The sequence below is a fragment of the Haliotis cracherodii genome, unplaced genomic scaffold (genome assembly GCF_022045235.1).
Source record: "Haliotis cracherodii isolate W230 unplaced genomic scaffold, xgHalCrac1.p SCAF_14, whole genome shotgun sequence".
Taxonomy (NCBI): domain Eukaryota; kingdom Metazoa; phylum Mollusca; class Gastropoda; order Lepetellida; family Haliotidae; genus Haliotis; species Haliotis cracherodii.
In genome coordinates this window covers 12,558,619-12,578,925 of record NW_027266269.1, presented here as the reverse complement: position 1 = coordinate 12,578,925, position 20,307 = coordinate 12,558,619, and the positions used below count along the sequence as shown (strand labels likewise).

The 20,307-nt window shown below is 40.4% G+C and overlaps 1 protein-coding gene across 1 annotated transcript; it reads left to right on the top strand.

Moving 5' to 3' along the window:
• The first annotated feature begins 4,645 nt into the window (after positions 1-4,645).
• Positions 4,646-19,552, top strand: LOC139460565 (uncharacterized). Its single transcript, XM_071242032.1, has 4 exons — positions 4,646-4,749; positions 14,432-14,852; positions 16,488-16,637; positions 17,512-19,552. Exons 2-4 carry the CDS (start codon positions 14,435-14,437, stop codon positions 17,589-17,591), a joined length of 648 nt encoding a protein of 215 aa, XP_071098133.1. The 5' UTR covers positions 4,646-4,749; positions 14,432-14,434; the 3' UTR covers positions 17,592-19,552.
• Positions 19,553-20,307: the final 755 nt, after the last annotated feature.

The following is a 20,307-nucleotide window of genomic DNA, read 5'->3' as shown; positions in this document are numbered from 1 at the left end:
GTTTGTTTGTTGGTTTGTTTGTTGTTTAACGCCGCACTCAGCAATATTCCAGCTGTATGACGGCGGTCTGTAAATTAATCGAGTCTGGACCAGACAATCCAGTGATTAACATCATGAGCATCGATCCACGCAGTTGGGATCCATGACATCTATCAACCAAGTCAGCGAGCCTGACCACCCGATCCCTTTAGTTGCCTTTTATGACAAGCATAGTCGCCTTTTACGGCAAGTATGGGTTGCTGAAGATCTATTCCATCCCGGAATCTTCACGGGTCTTTTATTCTATTGACATCAGATTATAATGTCTTACCATTGTCACAAAATGCACTTTCTGTTGATGTCACTGCCTCCAGGAGTGAAGCTGCAGCTGAATCCCCATCTACAGCACAATAAGTAACGCAACATCACAACATATGCAAAACACATGTGCTATCAAGTGCAGACAGTTTCCTGCTAGGTACATGATCCTACCTCCAATAGTTAATACCTGTTTGACTGCACTGGCAGTACTGTACAAATTAGCTTTGAATAAACCTGTTGCCTGTAGACTGCAGGAGATGCCACACAGTGAAATATTGTGTTGTTGATAAATGTGTTATGTAAACTTGAGTTAAATAAATCAGAACATAATGTCTACATTTTCAATAAACGGTTCCATCACTTAAAATACAATATTTTCATTATCGGCATTGTATCAATGGTCACTCAAGACTAAATCATCCTTGTATATTTCATAATTGTATCGAAAAATGTTAGGACATGGTATCAAAATGTTATTTTAACAAGATGAGGATGTAAAAACATTACATAAAGTGTAACTCTTTAGAAAGATACATCTTTAGCATGTTCAGCCAACAATACGCAGCTTACCAACCTTAAGTGTCAATTCCACAAGCTGACCTTTGGAGGGTTAGGCCTCCTTACTGCATCTGACTTTTCTTTCGCTGGACTGTATGCTTTGTGTAGGCACTTTAACACAGATATCAACAGACAATATTTTTCTTAACATTCAATACAGGGCACTCATAATCAGGTACCAAGTCGCTGTTTCTTGTAAAAAATAGGGGGTATTTTAACATATTTTAGATGAATTATTAATGGATGTGTGTGTCCGGGGCAAAGTAACACACTAAAAGCATAAATTATGATAACTGTTGCCTAACAGTAACACTGTCATTTTCAATAAACCCTTATTGTGAGTTATGAGTGAATAATTCAAGGGAAGATGGGAATATTTATTTATGCAAATAATGAAAACATTTATGAAATTGTACAAACAATAATAATTATCAGCAAGTTTCATACAAAATACAATAAACAAACAGCGTCATTTGATATGTAAACATACATCTCTGTTTCAAGTAGCAGATTGCTTCCTGCCCTCATCTGCAGATCTTCGCACAAAAATGGTTTTCTGGAATACAATTTGCTTCATTTCAATTTTCTCACTGATATGTACTTTTACTAAAATAGGCTGCATTATATCATTCATTTTCAACAACATCATCAGCAAAGGCAGGTCCAGAATTTAGAAAATGGGTGAGTTTGGGGCAGTATTAATTCATTTTAATGAGGGCTATGAATACGTGTAGCCGCGATGGGGTCCGACAGCCTCGGCTGGGATGCGTGTAGAATTAGTGTAGACATGCTATGGTTCTCGTTGTCAAAGGCATGTGCATTAACTTACGCATTTAGGACCTCGGCAATCTGCTCCCGACGACTGCTCCTTGTTCTTTGCGCTCCAAATGAATTTTCCAAAACAGCGATCGTGTCGCATATGTACTCCTTCAACAAGTAGCTCCCTCTCCCCCTCGGTCCAATTCGGCCTCCCCTTGCCATCATCGACATTAAACCGTCGCGTCTCGTACGTTGACACTCATGTGCAGACGGCAAAGTGTTAACGGTCCAGTGTTTACATTGAAAACGGAAGTCAAATCTCGCGCCAAGGCCGCTTACTTCGCATAAAAAAACTGAGATCGGACTTCAGTCCTGTGTTGAAAACTCAGCTGAGTTTTTGCCGAGTTTGATTTGAGAAATGCAGTTAAAAACTCAGCTGAGCTTTTTTTTACAAACTCATTTGAGATTTGGGTAAAAACTTAGTTTGTTTCGAGAAATCGGGGCCTGACCTAGATTACACACGTATGGTAAGAAAATGCAAAACATAGAAGATGCATCAGCAATTAATGTACATAAAGTTATGATAGGTTTACGGAAATATCGAGAATCGGGATCGATCCCCCGACCTCCGCTCCAACAGGAATTCTATTTTATGTGTTCCGTGTATAAACACCATCAGAAAATAGTCTTTTTGCTAGGTATTGTAACATAAAAGTAGGTATGTTCCCTGATCTGATTGGTTAAAAAGTGTTGTCGAATGAGCATAACATCGCTGAATTTTTGGTGTCTCATCACCGTGTATGTATACATTAATTAATGGAACTATTTTTGAAATCATCAACATGGAGGAACAGAGGGAAATTTACCCTGACTTCCACATCGGAGATTTCGATGAAATATTGAGTGAATGGGACGTCGAGACATTTTCTGAGATAATTAAAGAATTTGAAGGTAAATGAAATTTACCTTTTTCCATTAATTACAAAATAATAATCATAATTAATGTAATTTTCTTGGGCTTGGCCAAAGGAAAAAACAAAACAAAATCAATTTTTAACATAGTAAAAACATTTATTGCAACGCTATAATAGTTATGACTTTCACACACCTACCTAATTTTGTTCTTATTATAACCCACAACAGCTGTTGAAGCTGAAAACCGTTCTGAGATGGCCCCTGAACTAGGAAATACAGCCAGCGTTTCCGTAGAGCCTAAAGTTCAAGCGTCCAGTGACCGCTTCGCGTCCCTTGATGAAAAAGCAGTACAGGACATCGTGGATGGGAACCTCTCCAAATCTACAGGCAGTTAAAATATTTCGACGTAAGCCACTGAAACATAAAAGAATACATAATCACATACCAACATTTCCTACGCAGTTTCGATCAACATCAGCGAGAGTTACCTCCCTTACACCATTGCCATGATAGCAATGTAAAGCGTGACCAATGTGTCATCGCAAAATTGGCAATAATATAACGAGATTGACCAAAATCTTAACATAAATTAAATATTTCGTTTTGTAAGATTTGAGATATGTTATACTAAATGGATATACGGAAATTATATTTAAACACGACACCGTAATAATAACGAATTCTCCCACTTACCGTCACATTTGTACCCTGAACAAGGCAATCTTTTCACTTCCAGAATGGCTTGGTTTCCGAGGTTTTGAACCCACGTTCGAAGAGCTTCATGCTTTACAACTGAATGAGAGACTGAGGTTCTTTTATATCGAAGTCAGAAATACTGAGGGAGATCTTTACTCAAAATCGAGTTTTGTTGGGTTGCGTGCTGCCATACACAGGCACATCAGGGGGCCGCCATTTGAGCGCAGCATAAACATTATCCAAGACCGGGAATTTCACACTGCAAACTGCCGTCACTTTGCTGTCAAAAGCAGGTATTGAAAATCGAGAGATTTGCAAAATTACCGGCCACAAAACCGATGAATCATTGACGTCGTATTCCATTGACTCGAGCTCGGCTCAAAAACGACATTATTCGAACATTTTTCAGGGACAGCAGCAGCTCGCTAACGAACGTAATTTGGTACCTGTCAAAGATACAAATATCCTGCCACTGTCCACTGCTCCCGTGAATAATTTCCAGGTTAATTCTTCTGCTAATTCCCACGGTCTCTCTCACATATGTCATTCCACTGTAACAGTAAACAACCTTTTTCCATCCCAGCTAAGCTGCATGTCTGAAATTTCGCACATGTTTGACGTCTCTTGTCACCACCTCAGTTTAAGGCGAGTTGACTCTATCTTGAACAGGGGCCAAACAGTATGTACGTCTTTTCTAATTTTGATTATTTGTATTTCATAGATACGCATAACTACAAATTACAAGTAAGATGAGAAACTGTGATAAAGAATTGAATTTGTGACATTTTCTGCTGTTTGTTTATTTTCTGAGAAATGGGCTTGAACATGTGACCACCCCTTTCGTAAAATGGACCATCATTATTGGAGTACCTCGAAACCATTGATCGGTTTCGCGGCACCCCATATCATGCATCCTTTCGAAGGTGAGCACGAGGAGACGTATTGATAACGACAGTCTTGTTGTGTCATGCGCTCAGTAAATTAGTTCCTCCTAAATATCGATTTTAATTAACGTTCATGTTACAATGTCGATAAATATTTCGTTTTGTAAGATTTGCGTGATGTTATGCTGAATGGAAATTTCATTTGAACACGACGCCGTAAGGCGGAGTGTTCAAATGAAAAATTTCCGTACATCCATTCAGCATAACATCACGCAAATCTTACAAAACGAAATATTTATCTCCTAAATGAAATATTTCATATATTTCATGCTATATCGTTACCAATTATGTAAATAATAGCGATTCCGTAGATCACAAACAAGCGGTTTTCGTTTCAGGTAAACTTGATTCACATCAGTAAGTTTCCAAACCGGAATTACCACGGGAAAAAGCACCCGCGTATAAACCCACTGCTGATATAGTATTTATAGTAACGCGTCATCGGCAATGTCACGTGATACGGAAGGGAATTCCCCGGCTGGAGTATTCGGGAAGCATACAGAGTCAAGTCGCTCGAGATCTCCTCACACGAAGACAGCGCTACCTTGTCACCATCTCCGCCACTCCTCCGCCAAATGTAAGTTAATTTCAACTCATAGCATAATATTAGTGTTGACAACACTTTTAAATACAGTCGCATCGAACTCGAAGTCGCATTCGCCATTTTGTCAACTCCTCGAGCTGGCGCTGGGATCACATAGCTGTATGTGACGCAGAAGGAATGTGTACGGCTTCAACTTCTAAAAGGTTTGAAAATCTAATTGTGTTTGGCTGTTGGTTGTACTTTAGGTACATTTCATACAAATATTGCACCAAATCATAACTTACCGTATTCGACGTAATAAGCGCCCACGGCGATATTTGCTAATCATTGGCTAGTGAACAATCCCAAATAACACCCCTTCCGATTGATCAATGACTACACAAGACTTATTCATTCGTGTAAAATACGCACTCGTGTGTTATAAGCATCCTTATATCTGTCGTATATATAAACATTTCAGGGTGTCAGCATAAACCACGAAATGTACGATCTTTCAAATCATTTTTTTTTTCATCAAAATAATTTTCTAATAAGAGCCCCTTATTTCTATTTTGAGAGCTTCCTAGGCGCTTATTACGTTGAATGCGGTATAAGTGTCAATCGTTCTTTTCCCCAGTGAACTGAATGCGGAGTGACAAGTTTTTTTAATGCATCCTTCAACAGTTACATCGCAACAAAACACAACATGAGTACTTTCCTTTATTTCATTTGAAATACATTTTCATTTTATGCAGATAAATATTACTTGTTATTCCTGATGTAAACTCATTTTATTATTGACTTGATGAAGTGTTATATATAGCATGTCTGCTGTGAACACGCTAAGGCATACATTGTATATACATAATTATCTCCCCTTATTTGTTTGAGCTTCAGTGATGCATTGAGGGAGTAGGGCTGGGACGAGTCCAAATTTACTTCCCAGGTACCCCACCCCCTATTACCCGACCCTACCCAGCTACCCACCCCCCTATTACCCGACCCTACCTAGCTACCCACCCCCTATTACCCGACCCTACCCAGCTACCCACCCCCTATTACCCGACCCTACCCAGGTACCCACACCCCTATTACCCGACCCTACCCAGGTACCCCACCCCCTATTACCCGACCCTACCCAGGTACCCACCCCCTATTACCCGACCCTACCCAGGTACGCACCCCCTAATACCCGACCCTACCCAGGTACCCACCCCCTATTACCCGACCCTATCCAGGTACCCCACCACCTATTACCCGACCCTACCCAGGTACCCCACCCCCTATTACCCGACCCTATCCAGGTACCCACCCCGTTATTACCCGACCCTACCCGGGTAACCACTGCTGGTCTCAAGAATTGGAAACAAAATATCTAATTGGGAATTGTTTTACCGCACACCCGGCTAAAACTATTTAGATACATGTATCAGACGATCAGATCATGCGTACACTGAAGTTGACTGAAGCTTTATCTTTACTCAAACATATACATGTCAAAAGGAAGGTGTGCATCGTCAGAAAGAAATGCGAACATTATAGCGACATTAGCGACCACTGAGCTATAGTGAGTTTTTGTCTTAAAACAATATATCGTGTGACCAACCACGGGTCCGGGTAGTCCTGTGGGTACCCGGGTCCTACTCAGGACCCACCTGACCCGAGTACCTGAGTTACCCGTCCCAGCTTTAGTAGGTAGTACAGTTACCTACATTTCAAGCTACACTGAAGTCTGTGAGTAGGTCCATGTAGATGTCAGTTACCGAGAACAGTCCACAGTGTCATGTTCATTATTCACATCATGTATTATATATGGAACATCCCTGGCCCAGGGGGCGGTCGGGTAGCCTAGTGGTTAAAGCGTTCGCTCGTCACGCCGAAGACCCGGGTTCGATTCCCGACATGGGTACAATGTGTGAAGCCCATTTCTGGTTCCCCCCGCTGTGATATTGCTGTAATATTGCTAAAAGCGGCGTTAAAATCAAACTCACTCACTCACTCACCTCTGGCCCAGGGACTAACTCATTCTATGGACAAAGTTGTCTTTCTTAGTTGTTCAAGGTTCCGCTGATCATGGGGTCAAATCTCTCTTTTCCCCTGCTTAAGATACGTGTTCTATCAGCAGCTTACCAGCAGAGCTCCACATAACATTTTGAGCAATTCAGATTTTACTGTTGGGTTTCTATTTTAATTGGGTTATCAAATTTTACTCTGGATAAATAATATTTTTCATTCATCCATTCATCACTCTATTGTTTTTTTCTCCAAAATAAGTGAACAGTTTAAGATTTTTTAAAAATGAAATAATTTTTAGATGTATATAACGGTTCTAAATATACAGGCTTGACTCAGAAAGTAAATTGACTCATAATTGTGATTTGGAAATTAGCTCCGTTGTACGCAAGCAGAAAAACCTCCATTGGGTATTTACGCGTGCTGATTTTATACATTTGAGTTTTTCATTTAATGCATACGTTTCTGTACGCAAGATAATTGATAATAATTGGGTTTTGAATATTTTGGGGGAGTATTGTACGCACATATGCAGCGTATCTGTAGCTCTGTTGACAGTGTTCATGGATTTCACAAACATGTTCAGATGTCTATAGTCTGTCAACAACCCTTGGGCTTTTTCCATGTCACATTCAGGTTTACATAGTGGGAGCGGGCACAGGTGACCCAGTCGTCTTAGGCGCTGCAGTTAGCTGAGTTGCTTTCCTTGGGCACGGCAGAAACCTGTGATTGTGGGTTCGAATCCCGGATGACCCTGATTATGTTTTTAGGTTTGTCAGCACTGTTCCCATGCTCGTTGGTTTCACCGAAGTGGTAAACGTCTGAGACCTGCATCACTTCGGGCTTTCCTCCCACATTAAGCTGACACGCCGTGATATAGCTGGAATACATTTCAAAGCGGCGTTAAACCCAACTCACTCACTGATATTGGGTGGTGTATTTTCTGATGGGATTTAGACACAACTCATTCACCCACTGTTAGCATAAATATTATTTTTGTATTTGATTAATTTCAACATGCAGATAAATATAAATGTATTGTTTTCTGACTTATCAATAGTCATTAGAGGTTCAGAGGCTATGAAGAACAATTGCCTTCCAAGGTCAGAAAGCTTAAATATAGAAGTTGTCATCCATAAATTGTCTCTACTTTGTCAGCTTATTATGAGTTGAACCATGGCTTTCTTACGACATCTTACATTTGCGTATAAATTATACGTTTTAGCACCATCACGATGAGAACATGTTGTTTTATGCGTTTGGCGTAAGGTTTTATACCAACGCCGGTTCGTGGTATAAAACATCACGTTGGGCACGTAAGATGACATAGACCCCGAGTGATATTGCAACAAAGAATTATTTTGCTGACTTTTTCAATCTGCCATTGTAAAAGAGTTGACAAATTGAAAACACACAGACATCAGATGTCGATTGAGCTGAGGTTGCGTTGTGCGTTGTGCGAGTGTACCCCTCTGACAAGTGTAAATTGGCACGGCTCCCATGGCCAATAGCTATGAATTGACAATGCCATTTAGAAAGTGGTCAAATGTAACAGATGCTATATTTGGGATAACACTTTTTAGTAAAGTACAGATTCTAGTACGTTTTGGGGTTGAGTCCCATCCGGGATTCGACCACGTGGGAGCCGTGCCAATTGACACTTGTCAGAGGGGTACACAAAGTATGTGATCTAGACTACCAGTTGTCGGACTTTTATTTTAGTGGAAGCCTCGGTGGCTGAGTGGGTTAGAACGCTGACTTTGTGTGCTGGTGATTAGGTGCCTCACTCTGGTAGTGTGGGTTCGAATCCCGGATGGGTCTCAACCTAAAAAAGTACGAGAATCTGTACTTTACTAAGAAAGTGTTATCACAAATATAACATCTGTTACATTGGACCACTTTCTAAATGGCAATGTGAATTCACACTTGATTTCTTATTCTCAGCTCCCTGGGGCTAGAAGGTTAACAGTAGCATTACCATCTCAACCTACCGGGTACCCATTTGCTGGTGGGTGAACAGAGGCACATTTCGAACAAAGTCACTTGCCCAATGGCATAATACTGAATAATGATCTAAGAATGTGTGCAATCAATTATTCCTTTAGAGTCAAATTGAAAGAAAAATCAACATTTCATTAAAATTCATTAGCCGCTGGATAAAGTGATCCTCAAAAAAAATAATAATTTTGAAACATGTCATCGTATCCCAATTACGAAGGTCAATGCTCATGATGTCGATCACTGGATTGTCTGGTCCAAGCTCGAATATTGCCAGACTGCTGTCTTATACGTGTAGGTGGAATATTGCTGAGTGTGGCGTTAAACAAACAAACAAAGCATGGCCCAGCTCCGTCGTCTAGTGGATTGAGCCTCTGCCCGGAGAGTGGAAGGTCGCTGGTCGGATCCCCATATGTGTCATCATCAACAAAAGATCTTAAAAAGGGTACTTGTTGCCAGGCATTCGGCATTAGGGTGATAAAACAAGGACTGGTCGGCTCGGAGTCAGTATACTGTGTCTGAGTGGGGTATTCATGTTAACCTGCAGCATGGTATCTCAGTGGGCTAGCACCATAAACCGGTACAATCCTGGACTAATACAAGCAGACACACACACACACACACACACACACACACACACACTTGCATGCACGCCGCTTTGTAAGCGCAATAATCTTGAATGCGACATTAAACCCATTTCACCTCACATATGGGTGCACAAACAGGTATGGGCACATCAAATGGTTCGTCGAAATGCATTGAGCAACAATCTAGCTATATTATGTGGTGGCACGTGGTCCTGTGCACAGCACACAGGTACAACAATCAGGTGAAGTTAAGCAACGTCGGTCCAAGAGAGTAGTTTGATGGGTGACCGCGATTTGGCAGCTTGGCTCCAGAAAGTTTCTAGGGCATCGGTCCTGCCCCATACTCAGTGCCACATGTTGTGTATCCTTAGGCAAGTGACTTTGTTCGAAATGTGCCTCTGTTTACCTAGCAGTGAGTGGGTACCCGGTAGGATGAGGTGGTTGTTAACCTTCTTGTACCTCACAGGCAGCTCTGGTTGTATACACCCAAGGGAGCTGAGAACGAAAATCAAGTCCATTACTCAAACTAATCCTGACTTAAAATAACATTAACATTTCACGTCAGAATGTAATATCTAAGACGAAAATCTGCTTTAGCCACTCTGCTTAGTTTATACAAGGATTTATCAAGGCTTGCAAACAAAGTGCCCTTGGCAGGCAAATTGGGAAAAAATACTTTGTTCAAACTTGGGATTTTAAAAGAAATCTTATATTCTAAATTCAGTAATGTAACATTCTATTTTATCACTGCATACAAGGGTAAAATTAGGCCAGTGTGAGAAAGCTTCCAGCTTTTTATTACTACTGTTATCATTGGAATACAAGAAATACTGTTATCATCTCCACATGTGATAACACCCGTGAACATCCGGGTTTGAATAGGTCTTCAGAAACCCAAGCTTGTTGTAAGAGGCGAAGTCCTATTCTTGTCATTATAGGCGATTAACGGGATCAGGTGGTCAGATTGGCTGACGCATGTCATCGAAAATCAATTGCGTGGATCGATGCTCATGATGTCAATCACTGGGTTATCTGGTCCAGAGTCGATTATTTACAGACCACAATCATACAGCCGAAATATTGCTTAGTGCGGCGTTTAATAAAAAAATAAAATAAAAAAATATGCAATTAGAAAAACAAATTTTCTTTTTGAAGACTTGTATTGAAATATTTCAGATAGAGAAATTAATAGCACACAAGAACATGACAATAACACAGTTTGACAGAAAATGGAAACAAATTGCAAATGAACTGTCTAGGTAATAATTTCTCTCTTGTTTAATCATGATTAGTTCCAACTGCTGTGTTGTGGGGATTTAGTTTGGCAGTCATAATACACATGGCAACGTAGCCTGCTACTATCGCTACCTGCTGACCTGATATAGATATGTACACCGGTACCCTGGCCTGCTATAATTTGCTCTCTTGTTGTATAGGTATGTAACATACACCTATAAGGATAAAATTGCATGTCATGTGTCATTATGTGAAATATGTAACAATTACTACTGAATTTGATTGAAAAAAAATAAAAATGTTTGACTTGTACTGAAAATGAGGGTTGTGCTTTTGTGAGGAGCAGAACTCGGAAACCATGAAATATTTCTGGAAGAATCTTGCCATACATATCAGTCTAGTAGTGAACCGGTGCCTTTTGATGATTTGGGATTTTAAAAGTTTTTTTGGTTTGTTTTAATGCGACAAGTTTGACTCATACTGAAAATGAGGGTAGTGCTCGTTTCCAGAATAGAACTCCATTACTGTTGAATATTACTTGATGAAACTTGGTATACAGATCAGTCAAATGGTGAACAGGTGCCTTTTGATGATTGTGGGATATTGAAGAATACTCAACGGCATTATTTTGTCTTCACTGAACTGAAGGAATCCGATGTCATTGGACCAGAAGTTGCATATAACTAGCCAAACTCCATTTCCAACTTGCACCACAGACCTTATTCGTGTCATGAAATTTTAACATTGCATAATTTTCTGATATGATGGATGTTGGAGAAGTATGTTACTCGTTTTTGTTTGGAACATCATGATTTTGAAAAAAGGAACCAATCACTTTACGTACCGAAACCATTTCATATCCATTTGACTTTTTTTTACCTATATCAAAATATCAAAACATCTACATTACCAGGCACAACGTTAACTGTCGACACTGAACAATCCACTCCACAAAACTTCCTGACTGGTATTCATTGTATTTCCTGTTTATATGGACTTATTTTGGTTCAAATTGATGTGAAAGAAGGATGTGTATTAATGTAAACAATGCTCTCATCCTGATTGAAGGAAATGTGTCAGATTGGGACAATTTTAAATTCTATGTTTTCATAAATGTAACTTCAAATGATTAGTGATAATATTGACCTCAGATCTCAAATAATTTTGAACATTTGTGACCCAGTGAGAAATTCTAATCAAGTTGTAAGCAATTATCCATGTCACAGAATGTAAAGCACAGAGGCGGCATTTGTGACTGCCATTATGATCCAGGGGAGATAACTGAGTGTGCTTTAATGTATGTCCGTGTCCCATACTTGCGGGGGATATAGGAACAGACTGTGTCCTTCCCCGTCGGTCCATCCGTCCACTTCTTAAAGGGGAAATGTTTTTCAAAAACTATTTAAATCAGAGAAATAAAACTTAACACACTGGTGTTACTGGTCATTATCTCAAATGAGTTCATAAATTAGTGTCATAATTTCACTTTTTAACAGAGTTATGGCCCTTTGCTCCATGCTTTTCAACTTAGTGCATACAGTGTGACATGCTGGAGATCTTTTCTCAGAAACTACTGAAGAAACATGAATGAAAGTTTGCATGCTTATTTAAAAGACCAAGTTCGAAAATTGGCCCCGTCAATTTCTTTTTTTACAGAGGACCTTTTACCTTGATAGGACCATTACCCGTTTAAAGTTTGTCAAAAGTCTGATCAAGATCCTGTGATTTGTGGCGGGGAAATTCACAAACAATCAGATATTGTTCAGGAAGCGTCCCGATTCAGCCGTTTCCAGCTGAATCCGTCCCGATTCTCCCGTTCTCAATCCGAATCTGATCCGATTTGTATCTTCGCTTGGTAAAAAACGACCGATTCTGTCCCGACAGCGTTCCGATTCTCCCGAATAAGACGGTTCGCATCCGGCAAGATCTTGACGCAATCTGGACTCAATCGACAAGAAACAGCAATGAACAATTCATGCCCGTTCATCACGACAGCGTCCAGACAACACAAGACATTGTTACGATTTTGATCTGATAAAGCAGAATCTGTCACGACATAGTCCCGTTTGTAATGCGACTAGACAAAATCGTTGAGTTTCTCAAATGTTACGGGACGCACCATACTATCGGGAGTGCTTGGCCGACTTCTCTGGACCTTTCCTGATCCGTAGGACTCTGTTACGAACGTACACGACTGCGTTCAGACACTGATAGGACATTTCAGACCATTGAGGATAGTAATCCGACTTTTTCACTTTTCGTGTCGTAGCGCTGTCTGATTTCAAATGGGAACCATAATCGGCTCTATCTGAACCTGGCCTTAGCGTAGTCAAGCTTGAGTTATCCATAGACCAACGTGCATGATTCTGATTATGAAGACTGCAGGATGTCAGAGATACCCTCCCATCCAAACATGCTACTTGGGCCCTCAAACTTTGTAGACACCGTAGTTCCTTGACAAAACCTGATTAGTTTCTTAAATTTATTCCCAGTCACTCCCTCACTGGCAGAGCAGTTGTCTGTCTGGTGGGTGGCCAGTACCCATGTAGTTACACATTGTTCTACAGTGGGTCAGCAGGCAACAGCAACTATTCTCCCAGGAATGGTGGACCAGCCAGGTTTTTGTCATGGTGCAGTGTGCGAAATTAAGCATAAAAGGCAAAAAGTTCCTGTCATGGCCACAAGGCTAAAGAAAAAAAATGTTACGTTGGGATCTGCAGGTAAAATGCCAGCAATTTATAAAAGATCAGTAGAGTGCTGTCTTTGACAAAGCTGCCTCACAGACTACTATAGCCAAATGAAGGTGACTTTTATATTGGGATAGTAACATTTCCGCAAAGCTGGCTCAACTGTCAATACTTGTTTATTCTATGAATCATCAAGTCAGTAAAGGCATGTCAAAGCCTGTTGTCATTTTGTTTTCATTTTGTAGTTTATTGGAATTATTTGGGGCTAGTAAAATATAATGATGTCCATGGATCTTTGGAAACACATTCCCACACTGGTAGAGTGATGCCTTATGATCATCCCACAGACACAAGAGGCATTGTACGCCATGTGCAGTTTTTATGTTCATTTTAGGGAAAGCAGGTTTGAGTTACCTGCCCTTGGTTATCAATTCAGAAAATATAAAATATCCTGCCCATTATTTTAAGTGTTTCTGTCAGGATATGAAGGTTATATGAGGGTATGGAGTTAGAATGACATGGGATGACATGGGATGCAGATGGACAGACAGACTTGCCGAGTTAGAGTGTGTGTATGTTAACACATTCAGAGATGGCAAAAAAAGTTTTCGACTGCAGTTATTTTGCAGGATTGAGCATGTTTGCCCAAAGCAAAGGCTTTTTAATAATGGCCCAGTCATGTATGGCATGAGATTTATTTTCAAAATATATACACAGGGTCATCATGACTCACTGCATTTGTTTTAGTATCATGAGCACTTCAGATTGAGTTGATTGTATTGATGACAAAAATAAAAGACCTAAGACATTATTGACTGAATCATGTTATAGTGAAAACTTTAACAATTTCTGCTACGGCCCCATGGATGTGTGCTTTCTAGTTCTGACTTGGGGAATATGCGCCCCAGTCGTCTAAGGCGCTGCAATTTGGAGTGCATAGTTGCTTCCATTTAGCACGCCAGAAACCTATGATCGAGGCTTTGAATTCCATTTCGCCCTGATTCGGTTTCAAGGTTTGTCAGCACCATACCCGTGTTCATGGGTTTCCACAAAGTGGTAAATGCAGAAACATCATAACTTCGGGTTCCTCCCATAATAGGCTGACACACCATGATGTAGCTAGAATACTGTTCAAAGTGGCGTCAATTATGCAGATTTCATGGACACGTGGAACCCTGTATATATTATGATATATATTTTCCTGTTTTTTATCAGATTATGGGGAATGAAGACAAACATTGCTGCCCAAACTGTAACCAGGAACATGTGTTCTCCGTCACAATAAACTACCAGCATGACATCTATATTCTACAAGTGCCCCCGAATCATGCCCTTCGTATCAACACCATCCTACACATGTACGAGGAGAACGAGCCCCGCCCAGTTCAACCGGAACCTCCTCCAGGGTTGAAGGTCAGAGTGGAGTCCACCGAGATATCGTCAAGTAGTGAGAAGGTTGTTGTCCGACACAATATCTGGATCGAAGAGGTTCCACTCAATGCAACCACAGTCGATGTGCATCTGTATGTGAAGAAGAAGATCCCCAACAACATGAGATACCCGGATGCACTTGTAGTTCTTGAGGATGGACTGTTGACGGAGTCCCCTCGTATCGGACAGAAGGATTTGATCGAAGGTATGTGTGGTGTTATGTCTTCAAATCCAGATATATATATGCTTACTCAGTAGTACTGTGTATTGGCAAATTAATTGTATTGCAATATTTAAGAAGTAAACGATCGTGGTTGTTGTTTATCATACAATAAACCATTGCAGGGAGAATAAACCATGATGGCGCGGGGATTTTATACTCCTTGCGGTGTTTAATTGTACGACCACAAGTCGTTTATGTCTTATATGAGATATCGAGATTTTGTACAGCCTCTTTAAGGATGTTGATAAAATGTACAAACTTAAAGAATATTTACCCACATTTCAATAATGATGACTCCCTGAATAGAATACGTCCTCGGAAATGTCGGAAAGTCCATTTTACGTTCTATAATGTTAAATATAACGCGTGACGTCATTTCTGGAGATTCGAACATACGCTCGCAACTTGATGACATCGTAATTGGACGGTGTTATTTTTTATAGGGAAGTGTCTAGTAAGTTGTTCCCCATTGATGTAGCTGAGCGCCACAGGTCAACTCCGTAGCCGAACAGAGATATGACAATTGGTAATGGTAGAAAAGACGCAGTGACAATTGGGAGAATATCCATCTACCCGAGCAAGAGAGTTAACAGATTTTAAAAGTCCAGTTTCCACCCTTGCCGATTCAACTGGGCAGGAATTCCTGGGCTCGAACGTAGCGTCAACAGTGGTTATTACAAGTTGCGTTCCTTCTAAGCCTCTCCTATGGACCAATCATATTTCACCTCTCGCATCACTTGCATTTGTTTCAAACCAAATGGTGGCGCCCAGTCAAGACGATCTGATCGATAATAAAGATCTATATTGTCATAAGACGCGTCTTACATCGCGAAGTGCATCAAATCACGTGAGCACCTTGATTAACAACATGAAAAGATTTGAAAAAAATAATTTAATATCTGTTGACAACGAGTTGGCGGTGCACATGCTTTGCAAATCCTGCAATCGACCGAAACCTGCATGATAATTTACGAACCGGATTTCGATTCCGTTGCGGGATTTTGATCGGACTATGCCAAGAATCCATTATACCAGCCTAGTTCGGCCAGGGTGGAAACTGGACTTTTATAGTCAGTTAACTCTTTTGCCTCCGTAAGATGGAGAATATCTGGATGTACACAATTTTGATATCTCATACAAGAGATAAACGACTCATGGTCGTTTTATAATTCTAATATTGACAACAAACACACGTTGTTGTTTTTTATAAACATATCATCAAAATGCAGATAAAGTGTTAAGTAGAATCATATTGAAACATTGGTCAGATATATTTTAAAAAAGGGGACACGGGTTGCCCAGTCGTCTAAGGCGCCGCGATTCGCTGTGCAGAGTTGCGTCCCTTGGGCACGCCAGAAACCTATGATTGTGGGTTCGAATCCCGGTTCTCCCCGATTATGTTTCTAGGTTTGTCAGCACCATACCCGTACTCGTGGGTTTCACCGAAGTGGTAAACGTCTTAGACCTGCATCATTTCGGGCTGTCCTCCCACATTAAGCTGACACGCCGCGAAATAACTGGAATATTGTTAAAAGCGGCGTTAAACCCAACTCACTCACTCACACACTATTTTAAAAACCTGCAGTCACCTCTAGCCTCTTGTTAAATGTTTTCCAGAAAGCTTCCCCTTTGGAACTTCCCAAGGACAGAGGAGGGTGGACATCATTAGGAATACAAGGTCCAGCATTGACCACCGTCCAACACCACCACCCAGACGTCCAGCCAAGGCAGATCGGTCTCATCTGCTGAAAGAGCTGGATGCCTTGAGTGAGTTTGGGTTATAACAAGAGCATTTAAAGGGGGCTTGGCTAGAACCAATCAGCGGTCCCAGCCAGTCTGATTCAAGTCATTCACATTTGTCGACTTGCTCCATTTTGGAATGTATATCCATCTAGAAGTAAGTGAATACACTAATGACATAGAAGCAATGTCCTGGAGACTCATCAGTGCTCCAGTTAGATGCCGTATCGACGTATTGTAGAGATGACAACTAGTCAAATACAGACGGATTGAAAATAGCAACTGTATCAAATATGTGGACCAACAATACTATAAGCTGTAGTGACTAAATAGACAAGGTATGGTAACAATTGTTCTCAAAAACGTTCTTCAAAACATCGCTACACTCATGTTTACCGTATTTGGCATTACCTTCCACTTCAACCATAAATAGGTACTTTTGTGTCAGCAGCAAATTGATTTACTCCTAATCCTGCTTTGTCAATCTTGAATTCTCTCATCTTGGTTATGTTCTCATTACTTTGGCACCGAAATCTAATGCTTACCGTAAAAAGCGATCATGTTTGTCATTAGAGGCGACTAACGGAATCGGGTGGTCAGACTCGCTGAATTGGTTGATGCATGTCGTCGATCTCAATTGCATATATCGATGCTCATGATGTCAATCATTGGCTTGTCTGGTCCAGACTCGATTATTTACAGACCGCCATCATATAGCTGGAATATTGCTGAGTGCGACGTTAAACAACAAACAAACAAACACACAAATCACATACACCATGACTTGAAATGGACTCCAGTTAAGACAGTGCCTGCTACTTTCATGTTTTGTTAGTATGATCATGTTCTTTTAGCCTGATGTGCAAGATTTCTTTCAAATGTTTCTTCTCCAATTTTCCAGGCAAGATCGTGGACTGGGTGGATGCTGTGTCCAGAAAATACAAGTGTCCCACTTTAGCTGACCAGAACCAGAACCAGTGAGCAGAGGAAACACTGGTAGAGGAATGACCGTAGGTCATCAAACTAACCAAAGTCCATCAAACTACCTGTTCATGGAAACCGCCAGGCACTCCCACGCTCCATGGAATCACCCTTACCTGTGTTCAAGGTATTACGCGGAGGAGTGGAAAGGTCTTGTCTATGATTAGTGGTATCTTGATCAATGGAACTGTCAATGTATCACCATTTTCCACGGCTGGAGGACAATATATTGATGACGAGTTGAAATAAGAATAGTAACTTTAATGTCATGTCATCCTTCTAAATTGATCAAACAGGCAACCTAGCAAACGGTGGCCTTACTATTGCAATAGTATGACACTAGGGTTAATGGCTATTAAAATACTCTTGCAGTAGCAATAAATTTCAATAGTCAGCCCTGTGGTAAATACTAAAGGACCTGAGCCTGCTCTGATGCTTTGTTGATTTTGGTATATCAAATATATATATAAATAGTCAGGTTTTTTGTAAATATGAGACATTTTGTATTTCTTGACATAAATTGACATTATACATGTATGGCTTGAGGGGTGCGATTTCGTGCTTTTTTCTCCACTGCACATAGTGCAAGCTGCCGTTAACGTACTCACTGCACAACCGATAAACTGTTTGCACAACATACTTTACAGGAAAATTATAACAAAAAAAATGATCTTTGAAAATGTTAGTTACTCATCATAGGACATGTGTGTAATATTTCACTTTAAGTGTCTGTATTTTATGACAAGGTGGCCAAGTCGTCTAAGGCGCCGCTATTCGCTGTGCAGAGTTGCGTCCCTTAGGAACGCCAGAAACCTATGATCGTGGGTTCCCGGTTCGCCCCGATTATGTTTCTAGGTTTGTCAGCACCATACCCGTGCTCGTGGGTTTCACCGAAGTTGTAAATGTCTGAGACCTGCATCACTTCGGGCTTTCCTCCCACATTAAGCTGACACGCCGCGATATAACTGGAATATTGTTAAAAACGGCGTTAAACCCATCTCACTCAGTCACTATACATTGAACTACAGTATAACTGTTATACATGATCACAATCACCTCATAATATTACAATTAAAAACATGTTTGGCATAAAATACAGTACATCAACCCACTACACTTTCTTTTATATTTATATTCTGCCTCTGACTCTATGCTGATGGAAAATTGCATCTTAACTTTTTTGTATGCTTAATTCTGAGGATGTATGTGATGGTGTCTCACTACACGACAGCTTTTCTAGGTTTGATCTCACAGTACATCTACATTGTGTGCTGGTATATCTGTATCAATAGGATCAGCTCATTGTGTCTCATCTTCACTGGCTCTGTGACCGATTTCACATTTATGTAATGGGAAAAGGAAGACAGTTTCAAATGTTTTCTATCTGACATCTTATAATGCTTTATAATTGTATAATCTTTTGTCTGATGTCTGTATGTATAATCAAAACTATCAAGAAATCACGTGGACACAAATTGTCAGAGAGCCATTTTGTTCTGCAGCTCTTGGAAATACTACAATGTTAAGCTTTCGTGTTTAACCTCAAGCGTAAACCAAGTCATTGTTTTGGTTGTCATTTTCTGTTTTTGTTACAGGAACTAATGTGTATATGAATGAATGACAAAGAGGTAGTTCATGACTTGTGTGTATACAGCGAAGATTGCGTACATAAACAGCAGGACTTCATGCGAAATGAAAGGCATTTTATTTCAGTTTGTTTCTATGATGTAAACATGGCATGATTTGTTACAGGTTGTTAGCCTGGGAAATATTTAATGGATTGAAGCTTCACATGTTGTTATTAACCTGAACCAATGTCAGTGGGAAAACACACACTGGATTAATATAAATACTTGCTTCATTAACTGCTTCTGAATCTGAATTGTTGGACCAGACAATCCAGTGATTGACAATATGAGCATCGATCCACGCAATCAGGATCGATGACATGCATCAACCAAGTCAGCGAGCCTGACCACCCGAGTTAGTCGCCTCTTACGACAACCATAGTCGCCTTTTACAGCAAGCATGGGTAGCTGAAGACCTATTCTTCCCCGGATCTTCACGGGCCAACATCTAAGCTGTTTGGATCAAGGCTCATCATGTCAGTAATTTGATTTTTCAGTCCAGATCTATATTATCAACAGATTATATAAATCTTGCCGTCTTTTTCAAATTAGATAAACTTGTGTGGGCTTACTTTCAAATAAATGTACCTTGTAATTCCAGTCAAATTCATCTAAAATAGGACACTTAAGTCAAAAGATTAATACTGTATTTGTTGAATTTATTTATTTGTATATTTAAATGCATGTTTGTTGTTTTTGACTTAATGAAAACCCACCAGAAAATAACTATCCTGAGCAATGAAGCCCAGTTGTGTAAGGCAGCACAATTTGCTGTGCAGAGTTGTGCCAGGATTCTTTGCTTTTGGGAAGATCTGGGTTAGAATAGGCCTTCAGCAACCCATGTGTGTCGTAAGAGGTAACTATGCTTGTGGTAAGAGGTGACTTATGGGATCGGGTGGTCAGGCTCGATGACTTTGTTGGTTTTTGTCATCGAATCCCAATTGCGTAGATCAATGCTGATTATATCATGCCGAGACTCGATTATTTACAGACCTCTGTCATGTAGGTGGAATATTGCTGAGTGCGGCATTTGAAAAAAACCAACAACAAATCGTTGCTTGTAGGTTTAAATCCCAGCCCAAACTAAC

Excerpts from the sequence above, each read along its gene's own strand:
- LOC139460565 (XM_071242032.1), top strand. The coding sequence starts at position 14,435 with ATGGGGAATGAAGACAAACATTGCTGCCCAAACTGTAACCAGGAACAT. Across the intron at positions 14,853-16,487 it reads ACAGAAGGATTTGATCGAAG|AAAGCTTCCCCTTTGGAACT; the intron begins GTATGTGTGGTG and ends AATGTTTTCCAG. Across the intron at positions 16,638-17,511 it reads GAAAGAGCTGGATGCCTTGA|GCAAGATCGTGGACTGGGTG; the intron begins GTGAGTTTGGGT and ends CCAATTTTCCAG.